Here is a 25073-nt window from a genome sequence, read left to right as displayed (position 1 = left end):
TTCGAGGGCACCCGGGGGAGGGGGGGGGGGTCGGATTGAAAACGCGACGCGATCGCGGCGGAACGGACAGGTGACGCCGCGTGTAAACGCATGTGGTGTACGTATGTGTGTGTGTGTGTGTGTGTGTGTATGTGTGTGTGTGCACGACGGCTGGCTGTTTATCGACCGTGGTGGAAACTCGGCCAAAAAGACGCGGGGGTGTGGTCAGAAATGTTCCTTGTTCGCCGGCGTGCCGCGGCCTAACAACTTCGCCGGTTCCGGAGTCGAGGTCACTCGGGGTCACGGATGACACGAGACCGATACCTGTGCCGGCGACGAACCTCGCGAGGAGCCTCGAAACCCAAATAGGAAACCCGCCGCGTGTCCCGGCGACCTACTCCTGTCCATCGCGCTCGTTCCGCGACGATAATAAACGTTTTACCTGAAGACAGAGCCCGCTGGCTCGAGCGCGGTCGCATTCGGTGAACGTTAATTGGTATTCGCGCGGTTGCACCTGCGAGCATGTGTATTCCGTAAGTCGGCTAAGCCGCATTCGATCAAACATTTCGCCGTGGAAGGTAGCTAGCGAGAGAAGCGATTGCGGAACACGGTTAACCGTGTTCGATCGAGCGCGCTCCGTTCGACGAGTTTCAACGTTGTCGAAACGACCGCGAGTCCGCGAAGCGTTTTTTGGAACGTCAGAGTACGAATTCGAAAAGTTGCAAATTCCGAGGAAAGAAAGCGAGGACGTTGGAATCGATGGATTCCGAGGCGCGAGGGGAGCGCGGGAATCTAGTGACTTTTAGGGACAAGGTGTCTCTCGAGCCTTTCAACCACCTGCCGGCGAGCGGAGAGGAATGCGAGGTCCGCGAGAAGAAAAAGATTGGCCGAGAGAGGAGAGACGATCGAATCGGGAAATACGCCGTTGGCCCCGGAGCGGAAACGCTCGAAAGAGACCGCGGAGAGGAAACGCTCGAACAGGAAGGTCGGTGGGGGCGGAAGGTAAAAAGCGGCGCGACGACATCGTATTGATTCGGTGACAGATCCGCGTACGATGCGGATGCCTCGATTTTCGAGGCTCGTTGAAACGCGGTGCTGCCGAAAGCCTCCACAGGCCCTGACGCTTTATATATAGAGGCTGAGCCACGAGCAGACAGGCCGTGCCGCTTAAATATAGACGAAATGCAACGGGGTGTCTCCCGTGGTTTCCGAGAGGGAGACGACGGCCTCGGTTAAATGCAGCGGGTACCGAGAGAAAGAGAGAGATAAGGGTGTCACACCGGCGGGTGCTCAATGTCAGCCCGCGGACGGGTCAAGAATCCGGGGCTGGACCGACCCTCTCGACGTGTCGCGTCGCACCGGCGGATTCCCCTAGTGGCACACACCGTGTCGGTTAACCTAAATCCGCTCATGGCCGACAGACCCGATTTTCCACTAGACACGCGTTATCTCCCGGCGGCGAACGAAAACAATCTTCGCGAACCGGGTATCAACAAACCGCCGCCTCTCCGAGGCTGCCAGCATCGCGGCGACTTTGCCAGCGACGGATCTCGGAGACCGGAACAACCTCGGCTAACCCCTCTTCCGCCACCCGGTTCGAATATTCGTACGAGAGACCGTTTCCACTAAGATTCGCGTACGGTGAATTTCGGCGGTGTCTACGCGAGGTAAACCGGCCTGCCCGATAAACTCGCGGTGCAAGATCACGGCCGTGTAAACGCGGATGTAAAAGCGACCCGATAAACCGTGGGAGTGGGGCACACGGCACGGCCGGAGAACAGAGGCCCCCGTGTAAGTACGCAGGGAATAATCATGGCCGACGCGACACCGCGTCGTCTGCTAGCCATCGAACGGGAACCGTTCGAACGGTGGTGCCCGCGACCCGTCGTCGCGAACGCCGAGAATCCGCGCGATACAATGCGATGACATTGCGCGACTCGTGCAAGCGGTGGCACGAGTACGAAAAACAACAACAGCCGCGAATAGCGAGGCGAACGCGATACAGGGACAGGCGGCCGAACGAAAAAGCAAGACGGGAACGGAGCGCGGTGGCAATACGCGTACGGCAGAGCCAACAGAAACGGAAAGAGATATATCGTCGAACGATGTAACACACGACGCGACACACTCGCGGTGCAACATTAACCGATTGACGCCTCGGTGTACTCTCCGTGTCGTCCCCCTCGCTCTTTCTCTCTCTCTCTCTCTCTCTCTCTCTCTCTCTCTCTATCTTTGTCACGCTCTCGGGGACAGCACGGAGAGGAGCCGCCGTTTTCCCTGTCGGTTCGCCTCGATATACAAACATGCACGCAGTAAAGAATGGTCTGCCACTTACTTGCCCAGCTCCTCCTTCAGGTCGTAGTTGTCACTGAACCGCGTGCAAGCGGTCGGAGTAGCCATGCCGAGGTATCGCGATTATTTACCGCACCAACCGAGGAACGTAAGCGCGAGAGCCACTGCCGGCCGCCACTACCGCACACGCTAGGGGAAACTTCGCTGGTCGAATTCGATCAATAGAGGGGAACCGCCGCGGCGCTGCTAGAACAGCGGGTAACGCTCGGTCCGCGCGGCCGAGGGATGGGGAGGGTGTTCGTTCGTTCGTTCGTCGGATCGGGCCGGGCCGGGCCGGACACCACGGGCGAGAGGGGAGACGAGATCGCTTTCTGTGTCCGCGGGAGACGCGTTTAACGTTGGCCACCGACGGTGGGGCGAAATCGCGGCCGTGCCAGCAAATATTTGCGGGCAACCGACGACGACAAACCGTCTCTGTCTCTATCTCTCTCGCTCTCTTTCTCTCCCCCTCTGGCCCCGTTCTCTCTCTCTCTCGCTTTCTCTATCCGTGTTTCGCAGACCGCTTCTCTTTTCCACGACGCGTCCGCACTGCTCGCCGGCAGACCGTCGACTGACTCGCGTAGTGCTGCCCCCCGCTGGATTCGGTAGCTCCCGAGCAATGGCGCAGGCGGTGTACGCGCTCGCTCTCGGTACTGCTCGGTACACGATGTGCTTCCCTCACTGCACACCGCCGGCAATGGCGACACAACCACTAACCATATATACCTGCACAAACCAGACGTATAGAGGAGGACCCGGCGCACCGCGCCGCGACGCCACAGTTTCTTCGCGGTCCCTTTACCGACTGTCGCGGACGGGTTGAATCGCGTCGGTTAAGAAGAACCCGTTTCGAGGCGACGGATACGCCGGAACGGTTATGTACGCGGAAACGGGACACGTGACCGATGAAACCGAAACACGTGAAACACGCCTGGCATTTACCGATCGATTTACTGTAGCTCGGTGTTAATCGCGACCGTTACGACGTCACCCGATACATTCGAATATCGCGAACGCTCGAAAAGGTGTTCGATCCACCGAGTCGTCGTCGTCGAATATCGGAGCTGTTTAGGTAACGGAAAGACTCGCGGAATCAATTACCATATACGACGCGCAACTTCCGTTCGAGTGCTTGGTCTTCGCTTTACTGGATACTCGATCGAAATTGTATCCTGCTACCAGGGTCGCCCGACGCGTTTCACGACCGATTCGAACGGCTCGGACGAAAGACGTTGCGCCCGCGTCACTGTCCGAGTCCCGAGACGCAGAGGGCGTGACGGGACCATAGATTTTTCGAGAGATCGGTATTTCGATACGACGGAAATTCGGCCTCTTCTAATAACCCTGTCTACGGTACCCTGGTTACGCGAATGTTACCAGTGGTACCACCCACCGACCGATGTCGTCGATGGTCCTAATGTAGCCAACCTAGGCGAAATAACCCAAGGGGGTGGAGGTACCATTTAAATTTCACGAACGAATTCTCGACGGTTCTGAGAATCCGCTGGATCTACGCGATCACAATTCACCGTTCGTTGTACGATTTTCGTTTCCTCCGGTTCGCACCGAGCCTGATCTCTCGACTAGCTCTCGTCTCTCGAAGATGTCACTCTCTCGAGTCGGATCGTATTTTCGCAGGTCTCCGGGTAACACGAGGAAATTGTCGTTTCGTGGCTGAACCGCTGCGAAATCGTGAATGCCGAAACTACGGAACGATAGAAGCCTGCGCGGTCTCGCGGTTACGATCACTGAAACGCACTGAAAGGAGCTGCGTACCGTCCCTGGTCAGAAGGGATAACGCGCACTGACTCGATTCCGCATGTCCGACATAAACACGAGATTTACTACTGGCGCATACGCCAACCGAACCACCCGACGAAGGCCCCCGGTATATTGCTTCGATCGGCTTTTTGGCGCACGTCCAATTAGAACGATACAACGGGCATAGATCTTGAGAAATTATTAGACGAACGGTGTTCTAGGAATATCAATTTTTCGGTACCGCGACGCGACACGACGCGTCACGCTTTTCCCGCGCGTCCATTGGCTGCTCGCGAAAACGGAAATATTCGAAACGACCTTGCTGAATTTCCTCGGATTAAATGTCTAGCTCCGAATAACTTATTAGTTTCTATAAATTTCTACTTGTTGATAACTCCTCGAATAAATTGGATGGAAAAGAGAAGGAGGAGAGTAACGATCAGATTTATCGTAATAGGGTTAGGTCGTAGAATTCGAAAACCCGTTTCTGTAGGTAAAGTTTTTGTTTATATAATGAGCTTAAACTAAAACACGATTACATTTCTGTCTGTAACAATACGTACCTTACGAGGCACACGAAAGGGGACGTATCAAATTTCACCGGTTTCTCTTAAATACTGTACAAAATACGACTACCCTAATGCACTCCGCGACCGCCATTCTTCCCCGCGAACACAGGATAATGGCGGCCATACGTATCGATAGATAATCGATACTGTTGATCGTTATAATCTCCGTTCGATTCAATTTTCCGATTCGAATGAAAATTTATGATACCCACTCGCAACCTTTAGCATACCTGCATGCACACAAGTCTCTCTAGTAGGATACACGATGCAAAATCTTCCAGATTACAATATACGAGAACAAACGTACCAGTCTTCGTGGGAGCTTCGTTAAAGAAGTGGAATAATGATCACAACTGAACTGAAAATGCAACGTTTCCATCGACCTGATATGAATACCAACAGCCGTAAATGCACTGTAACAGTTTCCCTTGAAACTTTCTTGAACGAAAAATGCATCTCGTCCACCATCGTCGCTAACTATTTAGATGTAAAGGCTGGTCCAAACACGCGTCGATTCTAAAAGTCGCATCATACGCGCGCGAGCATAAGGAATATCCGCACCTGTTAGATCGTAATCCTAATACGAACGACAATCTATGATCGTTAAGTACTTAGAAAGCGGATCAATCTTTGATCACGAGTTACACAGTATTTTAGACTATCGCGGAAACACCGTACTCGATGTTATATTGTTCTTTGTCTCTTGGGACAAGACAAAGAGACAGTCTGTCTGTATGATGGATCTTTGATCCTAGTATTCGATAACAACGTGGAATTTTCCGGATAGATTGTCCGAGATGATAGGGATTTATTCAACGGTTACCGATTTCGCCAAATTCCTAGGACAGTCGACGTTGCAACCGCGCAGCACCGCGATGTGGAAAGACAATAATTGCATTGGAATCACCGTGAGAATTCCCTGCAGACAGTCGACTGTCTTGGGTATCTCTAGGACTCTGTCCGCGAACGTTTTCGTTTCTTTATCACCCTTCTCGCAAATAACAATCGGCTTACCGTCCCGAGCCGTCACCTGCTGCAGCGCGTTCATACATTTCTGCAAGAAATCGTGAGAGATTAGGCTACTATTCGACCGATAATCTGTTTTTTCTTTGTAATCTTACTGACCACGTAAACCGGGTCCCTCATAACGATCATGATGACCGGCATGGAGTCGTCGACCAGTGCAAGGGGCCCGTGTTTCAGCTCACCCGCCATGATTCCTTCGCTGTGCATGTACGTCAACTCTTTCACTTTCTGCAAATAATTGGATCTTGTTAATACGTTGGTCGACCGAGTGGGAATTAGGAATTATAGACTACGAAGACTCACCAGAGCACCTTCCATGCAAGTGGCAAAGTTGTATCCTCTTCCCATAATTAACAGAGACTTGTGTTGGAATAGAGATTGAGCCAGCTCTTTCACTTTGTCGTCCAGCTCCAAAACTTCGTTAATCTGCTTGTCCAGGTTCTTCAGTCCTTCGATGATCTATCGATGCAAATACATACGTTTGAATTGATTAATATAACGATTGATTAATTAAACCATACCTCCTGACGTCTAGCGCCGAGCGAGATCCTGTCCTCGCTCATTACCAAAGCAAACATCACGAGCGAGATGAACTGAGAGGTGTATGCCTTCGTGCTGGCTACACCAATCTCTGGGCCAGCGTTTATGTGAACACCGCAATGGGATTCGCGACAGATGCTGCTGCCTACGGTGTTGGTAATCCCGACGATCAACGCCCCGCGTCCTTTGCAGTACCGCAAAGCCATCAGGGTGTCTGCTGTTTCACCTGCGCCAAGAAAACATTCAGAATAAAATACCTATTACACTTATTCACACTAGTAACATATATAAACTTGTATATGTATATATTATATGTATATTATATAAACTCTACCTGACTGAGAGATGAAAAAGCAAACATCGTCCCTGAACACAGGAGTGTTTCTGTCTAGGAAATCGGAAGCCAACTCCACCATGACTGGTAACTCTGTCAGCTCCTCCAGTAGCTGTCTGGTAGCAACTGCGGAATGGTAGCTAGTTCCACAGCCGATGAGCATCAGACGTCTACACCTTTTGATCTCAGGAATGTAGTCCTAAAAGTGAAGATCATTTAGCAATTTTTCCTTTCCCGCTAATTCCAATATACCAATCAAATATTGCATTTCACTGTACCTTGATACCTCCCAGCGTGACCGAGTTGTCCCTGAAGTTCAGGCGACCTCTCATCGTGTTCACCACCGATTCCGATTGCTCGAAGATTTCTTTCTGCATGAAGTACTCGTAGTTGCCCTTCATGATCTGCTGGATCTCGAACTTCAGCGTGGTGATCTCTCTCGCATGGGGATCGTCCATGCAACGCCGTAGACGGTGGATGCTGAGCGCACCCTCTTTCACCGCCGCTACATCGTCGTCCTGAGAAGACAGAGCCGGTTGAAACGAGCATGATTAAAATCGTGGCTCCATTCAATGGCGGGCAAATTGTCGAGAGAAAGACGAGACGTTAAACAGAAACGTGAACAGATTTCCCAAAGCTACAGGAGGAGCTGGAAACTTCCCGATAGAAATGCATCCAACTTCTCCGAGTTACTCTCCAAGAGGCTGTAAGTTAGGGGTGGCAAAGTTGCGGCCGGCCAAAAAGTTTTCAATAGAATCGGTGGTCAAACTTCCAAACCGTCTCAAGCCGGGGAAGAAACTTTTGCAATGGAAGCGTGGACAAACTCTGCGACTTAGGGGGTGGGTGACCAGAGAACATTTGTCCACCGATCTCATTGAAAAATTTATCGCCGCCGAAGGTCTTAGAGGATTCTCCTCGGTTTGTTAGCGACGATTTACCTCCAGGAATATCACACGGTTCGTGTGCTCGATCACGGAGCTGGCGTCGGACGCGAAGAAGTACTCGACCTCTTTGTCTTCCAGTGGTTGAAACTCGGAGGTGCTCTCGCTGCGAGGAATCACCGGAAGTTCCGGATTCCGGCCATGAGGACGATGATCTACCGACAAAGAAACGTTCACTATCCCCTTTGGCTGACCGTCGTGAGAATGGACATTTCATGTATATTACAAATTCGCGAATTCAGTGTGTCCTCCTATCGCTCCTGTCCCGAAATTTCTGGAGAAACGATAAGCAAACTGACCAATGTCAGCCTGAGAAATCTTAATTTGCGGGAAAGAAGAGACGACGACACAGAGGATTCGTCGGCAACATTTATCTCGTATACGAATTAATATACAAATATATAGGCTTCTTGGACAAAGGCATGGCCAGTGCACCGAAACAGCACGACGTTGGTCAGCTAGGACAACGATGCAACGAGAAACCTCTACGTGATCGCGCATCGTGCCGTTTCCCTAGTTTTGCAAGCCCCACACCGAATTATCATTGTAATAACAAAGCGTTCCATAGGTCCTGTTAATCTGTTTCCCGTTATTCATCCTAACTGGCTCGCTAGGCTGCAAATCCTCTATGCAATAAAGTTTCATCAGTAGCACAAAAGATCCGTAGTTGCATTAAGATCGACAGCTCAAACTGTGTGTATAGTTTGTCCACCTCTTTCGGACGTTGGAAAAGGTGTTAACAATCGGCAGACTACTATCGGTTAACAGTTCAACGACCGTGATGCGATGTCGTTAAGGCGTGTGGCAATTGGGATGGTCGAACGACCTCGTGGTCCTTAAACGAAAGCGATCCTCGGTGGGTGCACCTGTTCAAAAGCTATATAGTGATCAGAGAAAGCCGTGGTCCCCAAGAAGAATTTGCGTTAATTTCCTTTCTCCTTACTGAAAGATAAACGCGTTACAGATACGTACGGCCATGGACACCGACACCAACACCAACACCAACTCCTCGAGGTCCATCGAGACCACACGAAGGAAACGATTGTGCGGAGAGAGAGAGACGGAGACAAAGACGTGGAGAGAAAGAGCGGCGAAAAGCTAGCGGAACCCAAAGCAGTCGGAAGCGTACATGAACGTAAAGCATTACCTTTTGTCGGCGCTTCGCCTTCTGCTCAAATTTTCGATGTGGGGGGAGGGGGAGAGATGAAAAAGAAAACAAAATGATTAACAAACAACAAGTAACGGAACGAGACATACTCGGCGGCAGATACGATGTATGTGTTTGTTGCTGTTCCTGCCGCCGCATACTATTTGACAAAAGCTACGAACGCATAAGCAATTTGCCGAGACGAATACTCGATGGATTTTTCTTTCGATAAATACCGATGAATGTGTTTGTGGTGTGTACGTTTCGATAAACAAATATATATATGTATGAACAATCAAGTTGTGTTCCAAAGCGATCACTTTGACGATTGAATAATAATTTGAACGATTCAGGTGGACGAAGAAAAGCCAATGTTACTTTGTTACTTTGTTACACAAAGACAAGACGGACAATGATAGATAGACAGACAGAGAGAGAGAGAGAGAGAGAGAGAGAGAGACAGTAATTTCGAAAAGAGGGGATGAAACATAAAAAGTAGGACGCTCGTTTGGACGATTCTGTTTGTTTAAGAAACATAGCACATCGATCGTTTTAAGACACTTTATCGGAAGTATCAAGCAATTTGATTCTGCATGCATTCCTCCGAACGCTGGACCTTCGGAACGCGACGAATTCAGGATGCGCGCTCGATAAGCGGCTAATCTTATCGTTTGAAAACGACGAAGGTCGAACGCCGTAGGTAGAAATAAGTGTAGAGTAGTGTAGAGTAGTGTATATACCTTTGTCTACGAGTGGATGTTCATCTGTCGAGACGAAAAGTTGGAGAACATAACCGGAAGGTGTTCATGCAAAAGAAACATCATATAGTATCGACTTGAAACTAAATCACCAAGAAAGTTCGCATGCATATCCAGAGAACAAACAACGAATGTATAACTTAAACTAAACCAGACGTCACTGTCTCGCACGATAGATGATGCAGAGGTCACCCATTCTAAATATGATTCCAGTGAAAATGTACATACATATCTTTAGAAGATACACCCAGCGTGAACAAAATACTCCGTTAGCATTCGTTCATTAGTCGTAATTAATAAACACAGATCTCTGTTACATAGTTATGTCTCTTCGATCGTCTAGTAGACACTGACCCCTGGAAAGATCGAGCACCTCCGAATTCTTGAATCTAAACTGTGCACGATTGACAATTTTCAATATAATGCAACAAAATTGATCAATTTGGTTCGATCGTTACAGTGTAAAATGGAAATTTAACGAGAAGAAAATACGAATTATTGATAGCTTCGATCTTTCCAGGGTCGTCGAACGGATACAAAAGTATGGTAGCGATGAAATGATACCATTTGAGTGTTCCTGGAAACATTCACAACCATAGGTTACTTCACAAGTGAGCCAGTAGAGATCCGAATCGGGACAGATGCGTGCTATTAATAATGGATAAAATTAGTTCCTACACGATTGGCACACGAAAAAAACCACATGAGAACTTCGGGTCCACAGATTTCCACCGAACTGCGATACCAACCTCCTCGCAAGGAGACAGAGAGCGTGGGTAGAACAACAATGATCGGGCTTCTTAGAGAACATGTTGGGAAGCGTCTTTTTTTCGTGTCGCAGCCGAACGACAGTCCTCGGCGGCTACCCGAGTCACCAGAAATAGCCTTGTGATCTCTCCGAAAGTCTGACTAATTTATACCTTTCTCCTCGATATGCTAGGCAGGCTCTAACGATACCGTATCGAACGGCGCACGAGTTGACCGACTTACCTTTACCGTAAAGGATTGGCACGTGATCGGTGGCCAGTCTCGTTTTTGTTTTGATGCCGACCAACAAAGGCGAGCCTCTCCTCGTGGCCACGCACTCGCCTGGGAAGTGCTTGCTCTTGAAACAGAGGGCGGACGCACCTTCCTGTAAATGCAATCGTCTCGTTAAAAATCGTTGCATTCTATGCAATACCTCGATTTGTTCTCACAAACACATCTTAACCCTCGGACCGCAGTGCCTAGTTACATCTTGAAACAGTTCCTACATTTTTTAACAATTTAACTGCCAGATTATGTTTCTCCGGCTATTCAATGATTGATTAGAAAGCTTTGAACCAGTATCCAATATTCTTAACGCTTCAGCTACTATACTAGACTGTTCCGGTCATCGAACAATTGATCAGAAGTATCTACATTAATTACTTTTGAAATCCTTTAGCATGTTAGTTCTATAGAGAACGCGTCGAACAGTAGATGAAGCGTTCAAATGCATCTAGACATTGCGAAGTTCTAGACAAACGACGTTCCGGTTGTTTGAAAGTCTGGAACAGCGACGACCGTGTCTCACAGCTGTTCCAACGTCGGATATTCGTCTCCCTCGGCCCTGTGCCATTGTTGTTCGCTCACCAATTGCTGTACAACTTGCTCGACGAGTTCGCGGAACGAGTAAGCCGGATGCTGTACCCAGAGATGGTGAATGAGTTTCGCAATGACTTCCGTGTCGGTGTCGCTTTCAAAGACGTAGCCCCTCTGTTGGAGCAGCGTCTTCAGCTCCTTGTAATTGGTCACGATACCTGAGTGAAATTTCATTTCAATTTTATGTGTTCATGTAACAAGAAGGAAAGAGATTCCGGCTAGATTCTATTCTCTATTCTAATCTCTTTAGCCGGTATGTAAAACGGGGACAATAATAAGCCACGAAGGCAACAAGTTTTACCATTGTGAACGACGACGAACGAGTGCTCGCTATCGGACCTCTGAGGATGCGAGTTCACCTCCGATGGAACACCATGGGTCGCCCAACGCGTGTGCGCGATTCCCACGTGGCTGTTCGTCTTCGACTCGAAATCGATGTTAAAACCTGCCGGGGAAAATTCATTAATCATCCATGGCCGGCGACAGTGTTCGAGCTGGAAAGTTCAAGGTGTGTGTCGCTTACGGCTAAAGATTTCCTCCTCGAGCGCCTTGACTTTTCCCTGCTTCTTGATAATCGCGATATCCTTGCCATCGGCGATATCAAGGGCGACTCCTGCAACAAAACGTGTCTTGAAGAAATCTCGCTCTGCTTTCTATCAGGCTTCCCGCGAGAGTAATCTTCGCCGAAGATGTTCTCCGATGGGAAAACGAAACGCCTCCAAGTAATTCTCACCTGCTGAATCATATCCTCGATACTCGAGCCTCTTCAGGCCGCCGACCAACAGCTCCAAGATCTCCTTTCTAGTCTTCGGTGTCAGATAGTTCAGATATGCGAAAATTCCTGCGGAACAGAGAGAACGCATCAGTCTCGCGAAGCTCGTTCATTTCGAAGGGTCGTCTACCACCGGCTAATGGTTTCGACGATCCATTAATCGGTCAATAGAAAACGGATAGAAAACGCGTAGAGACCTTCGACGTTTCTCCTATACGACGGGACTTTTCCTTCTCGACGTTGAAGGTCAACGATATAAAACCCGGAAGCTTTCGATTTATCGACATACCGGGGCCACTTTTTCTCACCCTGACCGACACCCACTATGCACCGGATGCATACCGCAATTCTTCTATGCAATCCATGTGCTTTACTACGATTGTGCAATCATTCTTTGGCCTAGTTTAGCTACCTGTGTTACTCAAATCTATCAGCCGCTATTTACAGTCTAATTATCGATCGGTTCGTTCTAGGTCTACCGTCCTCCAAGAATTCGTTGACACCGGCGAAGAATCATCGACACGAGATCCAGCGGAAAAAATGCAAAAATAGAGACTGTCTTCGCCGGTGAGCGAACAGGATCCGGCGTGTCGTCTGGGATCCGCGACGCAGGCTCACGAGTGAAAGGGAAAGCGCTGAATCGGACGAAACGGTCGTTAGAACGCGTAGGCTGCAAAAGCCGGGCCCCTTTTCTCTCCAGCCCGTACACCCCGGTGTTTTAGCCGTCAATAGCGTATCAATTTTCCGCGGCACGGCTACCATAAGCGACTGGAACCCGGCGTGTATCGTTACGTTATTATTCCCGGCGCAACAGGTTTCGGACGCAGTCGATCGGATACCCTGTCGCGGATAGTGTTTAGCCGATGGAATCCAAGAGGATCGGATTCGAGGCGACGTCCTCGGCTTAGAAAGCCCGGGGAGGTCATCGCACGGTCGCACGATCGCGACCCCGCCGATATTCTGCGCGCCGCACGCGATTTTCAGGTGGAACCGTCTTCGACGCCCTGTCGACGATACACCTAACTTCGGGAACATTGATTGGGACAGGATCTTCTTGGACTGCGAGGAAGTCCTCGCAAAGCCGGAAACCATTTCCGAGGTCTCTGAAGCACTCTGGTCGAGTGCGGGGTGGTTTGGGGGTTACTCGACCGATGAATCGAACGTCTGTTCACCGCGAACACGTCTGATAGACCTTGCAGTTCGTTCTGAGAAGGCGAAGAGAGGATCTCTAAAGTACTCTGATCTGTGGACACTGGGTTATTGGACTGCGACGTTCAACGAACTCATCCGTTGAATAAACCCTGGTCTAAAAAGTCTAAAAACTCCCCGAAGTACCTAAAGAGGGTGCCCAGGGAGATGAGGATGACTTTAAAGTCGAAAAATCGAGGAATCGCCCCCTCAACGAGGGCGATGAGCGAGAGATCTTACGAATCGAAGGCAGTTCGTTCTGAGAAGGCGAAGAGAGGATCTCTAAAGTACTTTGATCTGTGGACACCGGGTTATCGGACTGCGACGTTCAACGGACTCATCCGTTGAAAACGTTGAATAAACCCCGGTCTAAAAAGTCTAAAAATTCTCCGAAGTACCTAAAGAGGGTGCCCAGGGAGACGAGAATGACTTTAAAGTCGAAAAATCGAGGAATCGCCCCCTCAACGAGGGCGATGAGCGAGAGATCTTACGAATCGAAACAGGCGAGTACGTTACGCGTTCGGGCGAGCCTAGGATCGTTATGGCCAGATCTTCCGAGTCCGAAGGGGTTACGGAGGAAAAGTCCGAAGGTGTAACCTACCGCCCATCGCAAATGGAACGAACTCGAAGCCAGCTGATCGGAAAGCCGTCGAGACGAGAGAGAGCCACTCGACGATGAGTCGCGGAGAAACGATCGCGAACGTTTACAATTCGACTCCGACCTGAGGGCCGTGGATCCCAGGTGTCGTCGATCGAATCGCTGACGGATGCCACAGTGATGGATCGCGCGACGTTCGCGAGGGGCGTCCTGGGATTCATAGAAATCGCGACCGAGGAGAGGGTACGAAGATCTCGGACATATTAATGACGTCAGCCGCGTAGAGACAATTTCAGATATCGTTTATCCCGACAGCCAGGTCTATCGCAAGGTCTCTCGTAATCGCTGAACGGAGTGCCCTACGCAGATATCCTTTGAAAAACGTAGAACTCGGGATCAATTAATGAACGCGCTCGTGGTCTACATATCTTGTAAATCGATTAAATACGATTACGGCTGGCAAATGATAGCGATTTTTCGCGGAAGGAACGCGCTAATTGTAATTGAACGTTGCCCGGAACTTGTGTTACCATTGATCGAGTGCCGATAATAAGACGCGATAATCTGGACGATCTATCGCGGATGTGAAGAGATACGGTGTTGAAACGTTGTTGCGCAGTCTATCTTGATTTTTATTCGTACGACCGCTGATTCCGCGTATTCCCCGGCTTTCTTTTGTAATTGTCGGACGATCGAGGTCAGCTTAATCTGTAATATCGAAGATTATGCTATTTTTTCCCGTGTCCGAAGGCTAATAAACAATCGACGCAACGATCGCGGGGGGTTCGCCGGTGAGAGAGGCGAGCCGAAAACTCGCGGAGGAGGATCCTCGACGCAAGGATTTCTTGTTCGAACGGGTTGCCGCCAGCCGTGGCCTTGGGGTCAGCGAATTCTTGCGCGAATTGTCACCGGCTGTTGGGATTCCGGAACAGGAGCAAAACGAGGAGAGCAAACGAAGAGTGAAAGGAGCCGTCGGAAAGTAACGAAACGCATTTCCTAGATGGAAGAGCGGCGGGCAACGCGATTTCGGAACGGCATAGGCGCATACCGTCGAATTACGGGAGCGTAGGAGCTGGCTAGCGATGTAATGAACTGCGGCCTGGCTGCAGCGTGTTGCAAGCGGCTGACTCAACCGGCCGCGGCAACGCGCGTTCTGCAAAGTTCAGCTTTGTTCGCTCGGTTTATCTTGTTTCGGCGCTTGTTTTCTAATCGACGCGCATGGCAACCGGCTTACAATGGGCATTCTAATCGGGCCGGAGGATCGAGAGACGCGACGCGTGTCGGCAACGAGCCATGCCGGGACCGCTGGGACCGGCGCGCCGGGACCGCCGCGACCGCCGACGAGTGAAAGTTTCCTCGTGGCGAACCCGACAGGGTGCAGCCAGACCACGGGACAGTTACACCGGTTACACGTGACATTTAGACGTGGCCCCGTGCGCTGCACACGCACGCACCGGGCCCCGTGTTTTATCCTCGACTCGCAGGACGAATCCTTTCCCCGGCGGCGCACCAGTTCACCTTTACCTTATCCACGAAATCGAGACGACCGGACCTCCCCCCCCCGACCGTTGCAACCCGCTTATTTTTGTTTACACGGATTCCAGCGAGCTAAAAGACCGATGGAATCCTATCGAAGATTAGGGGCCACGGTGAAAGGATTCCTTCGCCACTCGATAACATTCTATTCGGTTGTCCCGTGAATTCGTTCGGTTCCAATGTGCACAATGCGGATGTACGGTATAATCTTTTAACGCTTTCGAGCTCGTCCTGCGCGCTGCCTTGTAACCATGGGAGGAGGACTGTGTTTATTTAGGCTTTTCATTTTCTATATCTTCTATAAAGGAATTTGTGCAACCGTTTCTGTAAAAAAAAGGGGTCTTTGTAATTTCTACAATTTGGAAATAAACAATGAAATAACTGTGAAGACACGGCGATAGGAAATTAATGAATTGTTCGGTTCGACGATACTTCTAGACGACGAGAGTAAATTAATAAATTTAGTAGCTTTTCTTACATATTAATTCCGGTGTGAACGCTACCGTGCGTTTCTGTAGTCGTGAAACGTAAACATAAAGGTCGTCGACCCAGCCCAGTTCGGAAAATGGAAATGGGTGCGCGTGTCCGGAAAACGTCTTCGTGCCTGGAATCGCCGGGCACGAAATGCTCGTTATACGTCAACGGATACGCGTGACCTAATTAACAAAACCAGAGAACACACGCGGTCGGCGATCCGCGTGCTTGTTAATTAAATCGATTCGCGAAAAGTTCACGAGAGTCTTTTAACGCGCGCGATAAGACGCGATCGATCATGCTGATACCTACGATTCTTGACCTAGGAGGATTATGCGGTCGATCGATCGCCGGTATCACCGACGCGTAATTTTTTGCGGGAATTAACGCGAGAGATTGTAATTCGAAAAATACCGATGACGTAGAATGTAACGAAACAGGTGAAATTATCGGGCTAGTGATTGCACAACTGTGCATGATCTGCTGCAAATATTTATCCGGTAAATGGAAATGTTCGCGCTGATAATCACACGAGAGCTTTTACATGAGCGATTGTATTTTGTCTCGTCCCGTTTTGGCATGTTTACACGATTATTTGCGGAAACGTTGTCGAACTCTCGCGGCGACGAAAGTTCGGCCACGGATGGCACCATTCGACTGGATTCCTCGCTGGGTAGAATTCAGCATTTTGCACGAAACCGCGTAACCGGTAATTTCCAATTACACGGTCTTGACCGATGCTTAGCAGAGGGGGAGAGTGTTACGAGCCACGTCGAATTCCCTTTCTTCGAATCGAACCGGCCGCGCGCCGGAGCCTAACTTTCGCCGCAACCGATCAAAAACAACGTATTACACCGTGAACGAGTGACGCAAAATGCTTTCGTAATCACGGCAATCGATGTTTTCGTCATGTTTCTTAGAATTTCGATCCATCCCAAATTTTGGGTACGTCGCATAAATTCCAGGGACGCGACGTCAAGTCGTAAAACTCATCACCCGACTCCTTCTATCCCCTTCTACCCCTTCTATCTATATAATTAACTACGTACAATTGTGCTCGATGTGGCTTGCATTTTCGCAAATTGACCGAACGTCGAAGAGTAAAAGAATAAATTGACGTTGAACGCCGGAAAAAGGAAACTGACGTTCTGATCAACGTTATCGAAAGTTCTATTTCTTATCAGATATAGAAGCGTGCATTGTTGGAGAATTACACTATTCTTTTGTTATCGGCAAGTGCTCTAGCATACGCGCTAATTGATGGAACATCCGTAACCTACAACGTAAAGCCGATAGATTAACATGTTATCGTTCTACCGGTTGCGTCTTATCATGACATTTTTTAACTAACCTGGTAAACCGATGTTAATGAAACGTGGGTCTTATCTTTCAGTCCATATTCTTAGGTATTCTTCAGCCAGTTAACATTTCAAACGTTCAAATTATTGAATCTCCGATCGAAAACAATAACTGCGTCAAGGGAACTGGATTTGCAGCGGGAAGTTACCGCCCTCTGCGTAATTTCGTTAGAAACAGAAAATTCGAAAAGGCGCGCAACGCAGTTCGATCTAAATCGATTTTTCCGTTAGGCGGGAAAAAACATAGAACGTAATTCAATATATATATATATATACATATATGTATTCGTCTGCATCGGATTAAATAACAATATATTATTTTAACATCGCAAAACAATTCGATCGCACGGCTCAAAATTGTGTGACCGTATAATATAAAAAGAAAGATGTTCTCTCGAATAAATTAGCATACCTTGTAACAGCAATAGCAACTCTGAATCTAGCGGCGTAGCATCCGAACAATCAAACTGGCTTTGTACGAACAGCAACGAATCCTATTCACTTTCGCCACGTTAACGACTCATAATTGGCGACAGAATTAACGTCAGAGTGTTATAAATACTCGTCCAGCTGTCAACGACGTTTGCACGACCACGCGACTAACGAACGTGTTAGAAAGAGACGACGAAAAAACAATCATGCTGGCAGCCTGTCACCGTATCGATGATATATGCGCTCGATCGAGCTGTCAGAATCGAGATTTCCTCGAGATCGAAAACTCGAGCATTTTCTCTCGAAATTTTATCCCGGAATAAATCGATCGATTCGACGAGAAAATCTCGCGGAACGTTCGCGCGGTTTGCAAGTAAAATTTTTGACTTACCGCACATGTTGTCTTAATGTTGAATACCCGCCACGTAAGTACAGTTGGTACGTAGTAGAATACGCGAGAGGCGAAAGGCAGTCTGAATGTCACCGGTTCGACTTCGTGACGGTGTCTGGCCCACAGCAAAGCACAATCTGAGCCTGTCTGAGCCGCACAACACCGTAGCCGTGGTTCTTATGATAGCAGTATTCACATGAGTGTGGGTACGGTCACATTTACCGGATACCGATGTGAATGCGTATGCGACGATCGAGCCGTGCCATTGACAGTAGGCCGCATCACCTGCACGACGACGTGCAGCATAAGCAAGGAGATTGTATCTTTTGACAACGGAACGAATGTCAACGAGTCTGCTTGTTCGATGTACACAGAATACACTATGCAACGAATACAATACGTTCTCTCGATTAAATGTGCATTAAGAACGACGCATATCGCGGATAAATGTTGATACGTTGTGGGCTTACGACTCGCGTAGTGCCTCCCATGATATCAATTTGACATTACACGATGTTCGTCGACCATCGATACTCTTGTTTTCATTAGCGTATTTTTCAGAAATCTAACCCCTATAAATCTGTAACAATTAAACAAACTACCGCGTATTTCAAACCGCACCGAAATTTTTCGTATCGACTCTTGTTGACTTAATTCTTACCCACACTGTCTGCGGTCGAGGCAGAGGGCGCCAGCTGTCGCGTTGCTTCGTGTCGATAATTTAGGTTAGACTGGGTACAACGTTTAATATTTTTTCCAATTTTCATAGAATAATGTTGTGGCGTTTTGCCTCGCAGCATAAAATATGGCAGAATTATTGAACGTATTGAACGAATTCTTTAAATATGAAACATCATTCGTATTTGTTTATGGGATGGTCAATGACGTCGTTTCATTGGACATTTCTGTTCGCGCCAATTTCAATGGTCTTGGGAGAGCACGTAATAATCGGTGTATTGTGCCAAATTATGCTTACGCTAATAATTTGTTCTAGTAGACGTGCCTATATATTGGCGCAATGGCACAGTTTGATTTCAAATAGTATCACACCGTATTAAAGTGTTGCAGTCTGGCGTGAGATAAAATAATCGGTCCAATATACATATAAATTAGTGGGTGTCTGTGTTACTTAAAAAACACCCGGTAATTTTTGCATGCGATTCAGGTATACATAAATAACATTTCGAAAAATGTAAAACAAGTAGCTGTGTAAATAAGTTATATAACGTGCGTCAAAATAGTTGATGTTGAATCTCGTACGAAAATGTAACTGTTTGGAAAGTTTAACGTTTCGTGGTATGTAGTTCTCGATCAACATGTAAAAAACGACGCCCTGTTTAAACATTCTATTAATATACGATTCCACTAAACACTGAAAAAACTTTCAAACAGTTGACAAATGGTGACACTCGTTGTTCTGTCATAATCGTCGTCGATCGGTCCGATAGTTACGATGAATTCGCAAACATGTTTGCATTAGCGGTAACAATGGTGCTAGTGGAAATATTTGGAGGATTGAATTTATCGTGTATTATTTGAGTGAGATTGACCGTGGAAAGTCACATTTGCCAATTCCGAGGTGCATTTGTTCGTTCCGTAGCGTGAACCCGCAGGCTAACTAGAAATCATCTCGATTTCAAGATAACTGTCAAAACCATGACCTTTTTAATATGAGAGTAACGCTACGAACGAAGAAAATTGAGCTTGATATCGGAGAAAGTGAGAATATGAACAATACGAATTTTCCTACTTTCAAAAATATCATGTTCTTCCGGCACGCGTGAAAGCATTTCATACCAGTATTTTCCAGACGACCTTATAACCTTTGACACATCATGGAAAATACAGCTGATCCTGTCACTTGTGGAGGCTTTGTCTTTTACAATAACTTCGACTCATCAAATTTAGATAGAGTCGAATTGGTCAAAGTGCCAGAACAATCTGAAAAGGGTAATCTCATATTTTTCCCCTGACCTACATTTTTCATTGTGCATACGTATATGTGTGCGTGTTCCTTCTGTATATTTACCGTGTCCCTAGATGGTAACGAAGCTGAAAACAAATCATGCAAAAGTTCAACCTCTGACGATTCTGTCGATTATGAATTCAACATATGGACGAAACACGATTGCCATGGGACACAATTTCAAAATAGCAATAGGACATGGTTTTACTTTGGCTTCAAAGCCTGTACCTCAGGAGCATATGTGAAATTTAACATAGTCAACCTAAACAAGCAAGTGAAAATGTTCAGCCAAGGAATGTGTCCAGTTTTTAAAGTTCTACCTGGTCATCTGCATTGGGAACGGATTCGTGACAGACCCACGTACACTGTAAATTTTAATTTAATTTAATATCCATCGCCTCTTAGCATACAGATAATGTATAAACCTTAAATATTACAGGTGGATCAGAAAGGCAGTGATTTTACATTGTCCTTTGTTTATTGTACTCCCGAAAACATGAAAGCCATTACATACTTGGCATTCACCTATCCTTTCTCTTACACCGATCTCCAAAATTATTTGAGAAGGGTCGAAGCTAGAATAGCAAAGAGAAATGTAACATGTGCGGACGACGTTTACTACCACAGGGAATGTGCAATAAAATCGCTGGAAGGACGAAGGCTAGATGTTATTACGATTAGCTCATTTCATTACATATCAACAGAGAGAGAAGATAGACTGATTAACATGTTTCCAGAGAAACACGAGGAGAGACCTTTCAAATTTTGGAATAAAAAAGTAAAATCTTTTGGTACAAAAATAATCATTAAAATTGCTGTGTATTTTTAAACGAAGACGCGTTTTTTAGGTGATTTTTGTTAGTGCAAGGGTCCATCCAGGAGAAACACCATCTAGCTTCGTCTTTAATGGGTTTCTTAATTTTCTTTTGAATCGCGATGACCAAATGGCAATCAATCTCCGCCGCTTGTATGTGTTCAAATTAATACCGATGCTCAATCCTGACGGAGTTGCAAGAGGTCATTATCGAATGGACACCAGAGGAGTTAATCTTAACAGAGTTTATTTGAATCCTTCTGTAAAAGATCATCCAACAATATATGCCGCGAGAAATTTAATAAGGTAGCAAAGGCAATATTCTAAATTACATAAAACCATTTTTTGTAGAAACTTTCAAACAAAATACGTATTTCAGGTATTACCATTACACATACCAATTGCCAAAGGAAGACGATATTTCGAGCGTAAGTTTCGAAAATGGAGAGAATATTATTGACTCTACTTGTGGAATTGCAAGTATAGTACGTGATACAACAACTAGATTGTTACAGCAGGTAATTATGATTAAGAAAAAAATATGTTATTCTGTGACTGTACTTCTATATATGTAGATACTAACATATATTAATTCACACTTGTTTCCGATATGGTGAAGGAATAATCTACACTAACAAATAATCTTAATGCTAGGTAACACTAATGACATTAGACGAAAAACGTCATAAAGACAAACCGGACATTTTTCAGGAACGCACATTGTCTAGAGCACACAGCTTGGATGACATGCCACAGGGTATGAATTTTCAAATAGTATTATTGAACGTGGTATCAAAATTCTATAACTTATTTATGCAAAATTATGTGAAGGTAGGGGAGAAAGCCTATGCAATAGTACAGACGACAGTGATTCTGTAGAACTTAAATCAGATAAAACAACGTATTCCGCCGTTGGCGTAGGACAATTACCGAAAGAGGATTCCGGATTATATTTATACATTGATCTTCATGGTCATGCTTCGAAGAAAGGAGTATTTATGTATGGGAACTATTTTGACAATTCGGAGGACACGATATCGTGTATGCTTTTGCCAAAATTAATGTCGCTAAACAATCCAAACTTCCATTTCACATCGTGCAATTTTACAGAAAGAAATATGTACATTATGTAAGTGGAATCGAAGAAGAGACAATTTGAACTTTTAATTCTTCTAATAATAATGTTTCATTTCTACAGAGACAAAAGGGATGGAATGTCGAGGGAAGGGTCTGGGCGGGTGGCTGTATATAAATTAACTGGTCTCATACGTAGCTATACTCTTGAGTGCAACTATAATTCTGGTCGTTTAGTGAACACAGTACCTACAAGAGTTCGCGATGGGGTTAACAAAAATGTGCCTCCAATTTTTGTTCCGCCAAAGTATACACCAGCAGTTTTCGAAGCGGTAAAATATTTGATTTGATTGCAAAGATAATGGTTTAGGTAATCAAATGTATATTGATACTTAAATATATATGCTCGCAGGTCGGAGCAGCATTGGGTCCTTCGATTCTCGACCTTACAAGTAATAATCCTAATAGTCGACTGCCAAATAGTCAGTATCGTTCTTTAAGGGGCGTAAGATCTTATTTAAAATTAGCGTACGTGAACAATGTGTCGACGCCATTCGGCAAGCCTCTGCATAAGGTAAATTTCAATGTCAATAATGAGAGTGAAATTTCAACTGTTGATATCAGACAGTGTGTACTCTCGTAACTTATAATACCACTAAATTGGTATGCTTTTGTATATTAATTATCAAGACACATTAGTGCCTGAGTAGTTGCACTTCATTCTCTTAATCAAAACATGTGGGAGAGAGATTTCGTATACATGTAAATTGTATATTATTTTATTTTAAATTATACATACTAAATTATATATTTGTTATTAGAGAGAAGATATATTATTATTTTATAACACTGCCGTAAATGAATTCGTGTTCGATTTGACAACTGATCCAGTATACATTGTTTTTAAACATACAATTATCGTGGATCTTGTAAAATTTTTAATACATCGAGCTAATGGGTCTTCCATCTCTAATAATTGTATGCATGAAAATAATATTTAATATATTTTTACATAAAGGTTTGTGAAAAAACTGTTTGTCTACTCGTTTTTGGTAGAGCTGTTAAATAATTTAATTTTAATTAGAAACTGTGTAAACAAATGCAAAGCTGAGCTATATTTATTATACATTAACAAAACTATATCAAGCATATGCAATGTTTTTATTGCATAATTTCTTTTACAATGCAATATTATTATGTAACTACGAAGACTGTGAAATTTTATATATTTTTGCACTAGGACTAATCGAGTATTAAATACTCTGTGCTAATGCTTACAATTTTAATGGAAACTGTACTCTTCCGTTTTTTAATTGTTAGTAATCGATTTTAACGCACTATAATTTTATTGACTATAAGTGCACTTAAACTAGTGTCACATGCACAAATTATTTCATGGTTGCGAGTGACAATGAGAAATACACACATGTGTAATTAATGATGTCTATTTCTTTAGCGAAAAGCAAAAAATAGCGGTTTAGACGATTGAACCATAAATCTCTGGATGGTGGAGTGTTTTCACAAATGATATGCAGATTTTCAAATCAGAGTTTCATTGAATTTTCTCTTTAATTCGTCGTTAATCAAACGAATGACAATAATTGTGGATTTTATAGATCTTTCATACAAAATAACGAAATGAAATGTTTTATATATATATATTTACGGACTGTTTAAGAGAAATATATCATATGTGTCCATTGCAAACAAAGTACGAATGTGTGTTCTACCATTACATAGAATCATTATTAGAATAAGAACAATGAATGCATAAATAATTCTTTAAAAATCATAGCCACGGAGTAATAAGAGTATTATCATGTTGTTCATTCTATATATAGATATATATAGATATATATATATATATGTAAACGTTGTTAATTGAAAAATAATATTATGTACAAATTCATGTATAGAATCTTTGCAATGTATCTTGTTATAACATACACTTGTACAAGTGCACACAAATACGAACACACATACACGTCCCGTTGTTTTAATAAATGTACAGTATTTTTAGCGATAATTTATTTCCCCTATTTTTATTTTATTCCCCCTTGATCCTTGGTCCCATTGTCGCAATACGTGTAATACCATTTATATGTTTCTAACAGTATTAAACATCGTTTCCATAAATGATTTACAGAGCAAGCCAAATTATGTATCTATAAATGAATAGAAAAAGAAAATTAATCTCTCTCTCACAAATGATATATACACACGAAATTCTGCAACGATCATTGCATTGCATTTGATTTCGTTCTTGATAAATATTATTTCTGTTAACAAAAAGCTAAACCCCAATTTTATTCACAGGATGATAATGGTATTATATCCCAAGATTCTTACAATTTAAAGGGAATCGAGTGTCAGGCAAACGATTCTTCGGTAGGGACAAAGAGTTCCATGAAGAGCGAGCCAAACCTAGCGAAAAAGCCATGTATCATTCGACGCACCACATCGTTTTACAGTGCAGTTAAACGAATAAAAAGCAACAAGAAATGTCGGCAAACTGTAACTCGTAGACCGCTGAAAAATCAATGCGTGAATAACGTCGAGAATAACTCTAAAATCCCTACGATTAGATCAGAGGGCATGATAAAGCCGTTTTTAAAGAGCGCCGAGGGTCGATTAAAGAATTCGAATTTTGGCTCTGTCAACGATTCTCTGGGAAGGGAATGTTCGAGTAAAAAGCATACGGCAACAAACAAGCTGTCGAAAATGGCCCTGTCTTCCGAGGAAACGGCAATGATAAAGCACGGTGCAAAGAGATTAAAAGTCGTTTCTGCAAGAATGTGCAAAGCCCGACCGGAGGTCGGCGAATCGTCCAGCAATGCACCGGATGCTACGAAGCCGCCGTCGAAATCGTTCTGTTTACGTGACAAACAAAACGCGAAGGAAACTTCGAAACCCATTAAAAAGTACTGTCGGAGTGTAGAGCAAAAGAAATTAAGGTCTTCCAAGTCGAATGATACGAGCAAAGGCACCATAGTGATAGAGAACTTAATTAGCAACGAGTGTCCAAACTAAATTCTAAACGAAACTAACTCGTAAGCATATAATGTACTACATACGTAGCGATTTTATGATTTCTTTTTAGATGATTATATTAAGCGAAATAATTTACGCTGTGCGTGAAAATTGCCATTAAAACTATTCGATTAGCATGCCCGACGCGACTGTATTGAGAAATCTAGTGCAATGTTGAAAAGAGTGAGATAAATTTTTTGTTTTTGTTGGTTTTTCCATTTTGAAAAGATTTATTGAATTTGTGTTACGCGATTGATGTATTTATGTATATTTTTTTATTCATTTTGAATCGCAGTATACATTGTTCTCTATTGTGTACGCATAGGATATGCGTACGTACACGCTGCTATATTGTTTATGTAAAATGGAGATGAATAAATGATAATATATAATAGCTGACCTCAGGAGATGTTGATTACTATCCGGAGGCG

At 45.2% G+C, this 25073-nt stretch overlaps 3 protein-coding genes across 49 annotated transcripts in view; 1 reads left to right on the top strand and 2 right to left on the bottom strand.

Moving 5' to 3' along the window:
• The window catches only part of CaMKII (Calcium/calmodulin-dependent protein kinase II), a 115677-nt gene extending 111477 nt beyond the window's left edge, over nt 1–4200 (bottom strand). For 6 of the 38 annotated variants that reach the window (XM_076518254.1, XM_076518260.1, XM_076518262.1 and 3 more), the window contains exons 1-2: nt 3771–4198; nt 2315–3036 (exon numbers count right to left, since the gene is read on the bottom strand). In XM_076518254.1, coding sequence (XP_076374369.1) covers nt 2315–2379 — 65 coding nt within the window. In that variant the 5' untranslated portion in view covers nt 2380–3036; nt 3771–4198. Of the gene's footprint in view, nt 1–2314; nt 3037–3411; nt 3721–3770 lie in introns of those variants that run through there. The other 32 variants (XM_076518252.1, XM_076518256.1, XM_076518255.1 and 29 more) reach the window with 15 other exon arrangements.
• A 355-nt stretch (nt 4201–4555) lies between these two features.
• On the bottom strand, nt 4556–18409 carry Gfat2 (glucosamine-fructose-6-phosphate aminotransferase 2). Of its 4 annotated transcripts, XM_033480904.2 has the most exons (15): nt 17759–18409; nt 11743–11850; nt 11533–11622; nt 11311–11454; nt 11001–11167; nt 10377–10518; nt 9369–9392; nt 8629–8649; nt 7479–7636; nt 6819–7058; nt 6541–6739; nt 6188–6432; nt 5970–6125; nt 5766–5894; nt 4556–5694 (listed from the first exon to the last, which is right to left on the bottom strand). In XM_033480904.2, exons 1-15 carry the CDS (start codon nt 17763–17765, stop codon nt 5449–5451), a joined length of 2076 nt encoding a protein of 691 aa, XP_033336795.1. In that variant the 5' UTR covers nt 17766–18409; the 3' UTR covers nt 4556–5448. The 4 variants fall into 4 exon arrangements, with proteins under 4 accessions (XP_033336795.1, XP_033336796.1, XP_076374364.1 ...); XM_033480905.2 differs by lacking the exon at nt 8629–8649; XM_076518249.1 differs by lacking the exon at nt 9369–9392.
• A 61-nt stretch (nt 18410–18470) lies between these two features.
• On the top strand, nt 18471–25041 carry LOC117226506 (cytosolic carboxypeptidase-like protein 5). 7 transcript variants are annotated; one of them, XM_033480888.2, is made up of 12 exons: nt 18915–19054; nt 19151–19477; nt 19569–19708; nt 19799–20091; nt 20164–20502; nt 20573–20844; nt 20918–21056; nt 21193–21295; nt 21370–21667; nt 21737–21944; nt 22025–22186; nt 23929–25041. In XM_033480888.2, exons 3-12 carry the CDS (start codon nt 19594–19596, stop codon nt 24640–24642), a joined length of 2643 nt encoding a protein of 880 aa, XP_033336779.1. In that variant the 5' UTR covers nt 18915–19054; nt 19151–19477; nt 19569–19593; the 3' UTR covers nt 24643–25041. The 7 variants fall into 7 exon arrangements, with proteins under 7 accessions (XP_076374362.1, XP_033336781.1, XP_033336782.1 ...); XM_076518247.1 differs by lacking the exons at nt 18915–19054; nt 19151–19477 and adding an exon at nt 18471–18901; XM_033480890.2 differs by lacking the exon at nt 19151–19477 and having other exon boundaries at nt 18471–18923.
• Nucleotides 25042–25073: the final 32 nt, after the last annotated feature.

Source organism: Megalopta genalis, chromosome 2, assembly GCF_051020955.1.
Source record: "Megalopta genalis isolate 19385.01 chromosome 2, iyMegGena1_principal, whole genome shotgun sequence".
In the NCBI taxonomy this organism is placed as follows: domain Eukaryota; kingdom Metazoa; phylum Arthropoda; class Insecta; order Hymenoptera; family Halictidae; genus Megalopta; species Megalopta genalis.
Note: the sequence above shows the minus strand (reverse complement) of the source record. Positions and strands in the feature narration are given on the sequence as shown.

Excerpts from the sequence above, each read along its gene's own strand:
- LOC117226506 (XM_076518247.1), top strand. The coding sequence starts at position 19,594 with ATGGAAAATACAGCTGATCCTGTCACTTGTGGAGGCTTTGTCTTTTAC. Across the intron at positions 21,945-22,024 it reads CACCAGCAGTTTTCGAAGCG|GTCGGAGCAGCATTGGGTCC; the intron begins GTAAAATATTTG and ends ATATGCTCGCAG. Across the intron at positions 22,187-23,928 it reads TCGGCAAGCCTCTGCATAAG|GATGATAATGGTATTATATC; the intron begins GTAAATTTCAAT and ends TTTTATTCACAG.
- Gfat2 (XM_033480904.2), bottom strand. Across the intron at positions 6,433-6,540 it reads CTTTTTCATCTCTCAGTCAG|GTGAAACAGCAGACACCCTG; the intron begins GTAGAGTTTATA and ends TTCTTGGCGCAG. Across the intron at positions 6,126-6,187 it reads TCGGCGCTAGACGTCAGGAG|ATCATCGAAGGACTGAAGAA; the intron begins GTATGGTTTAAT and ends TTGCATCGATAG.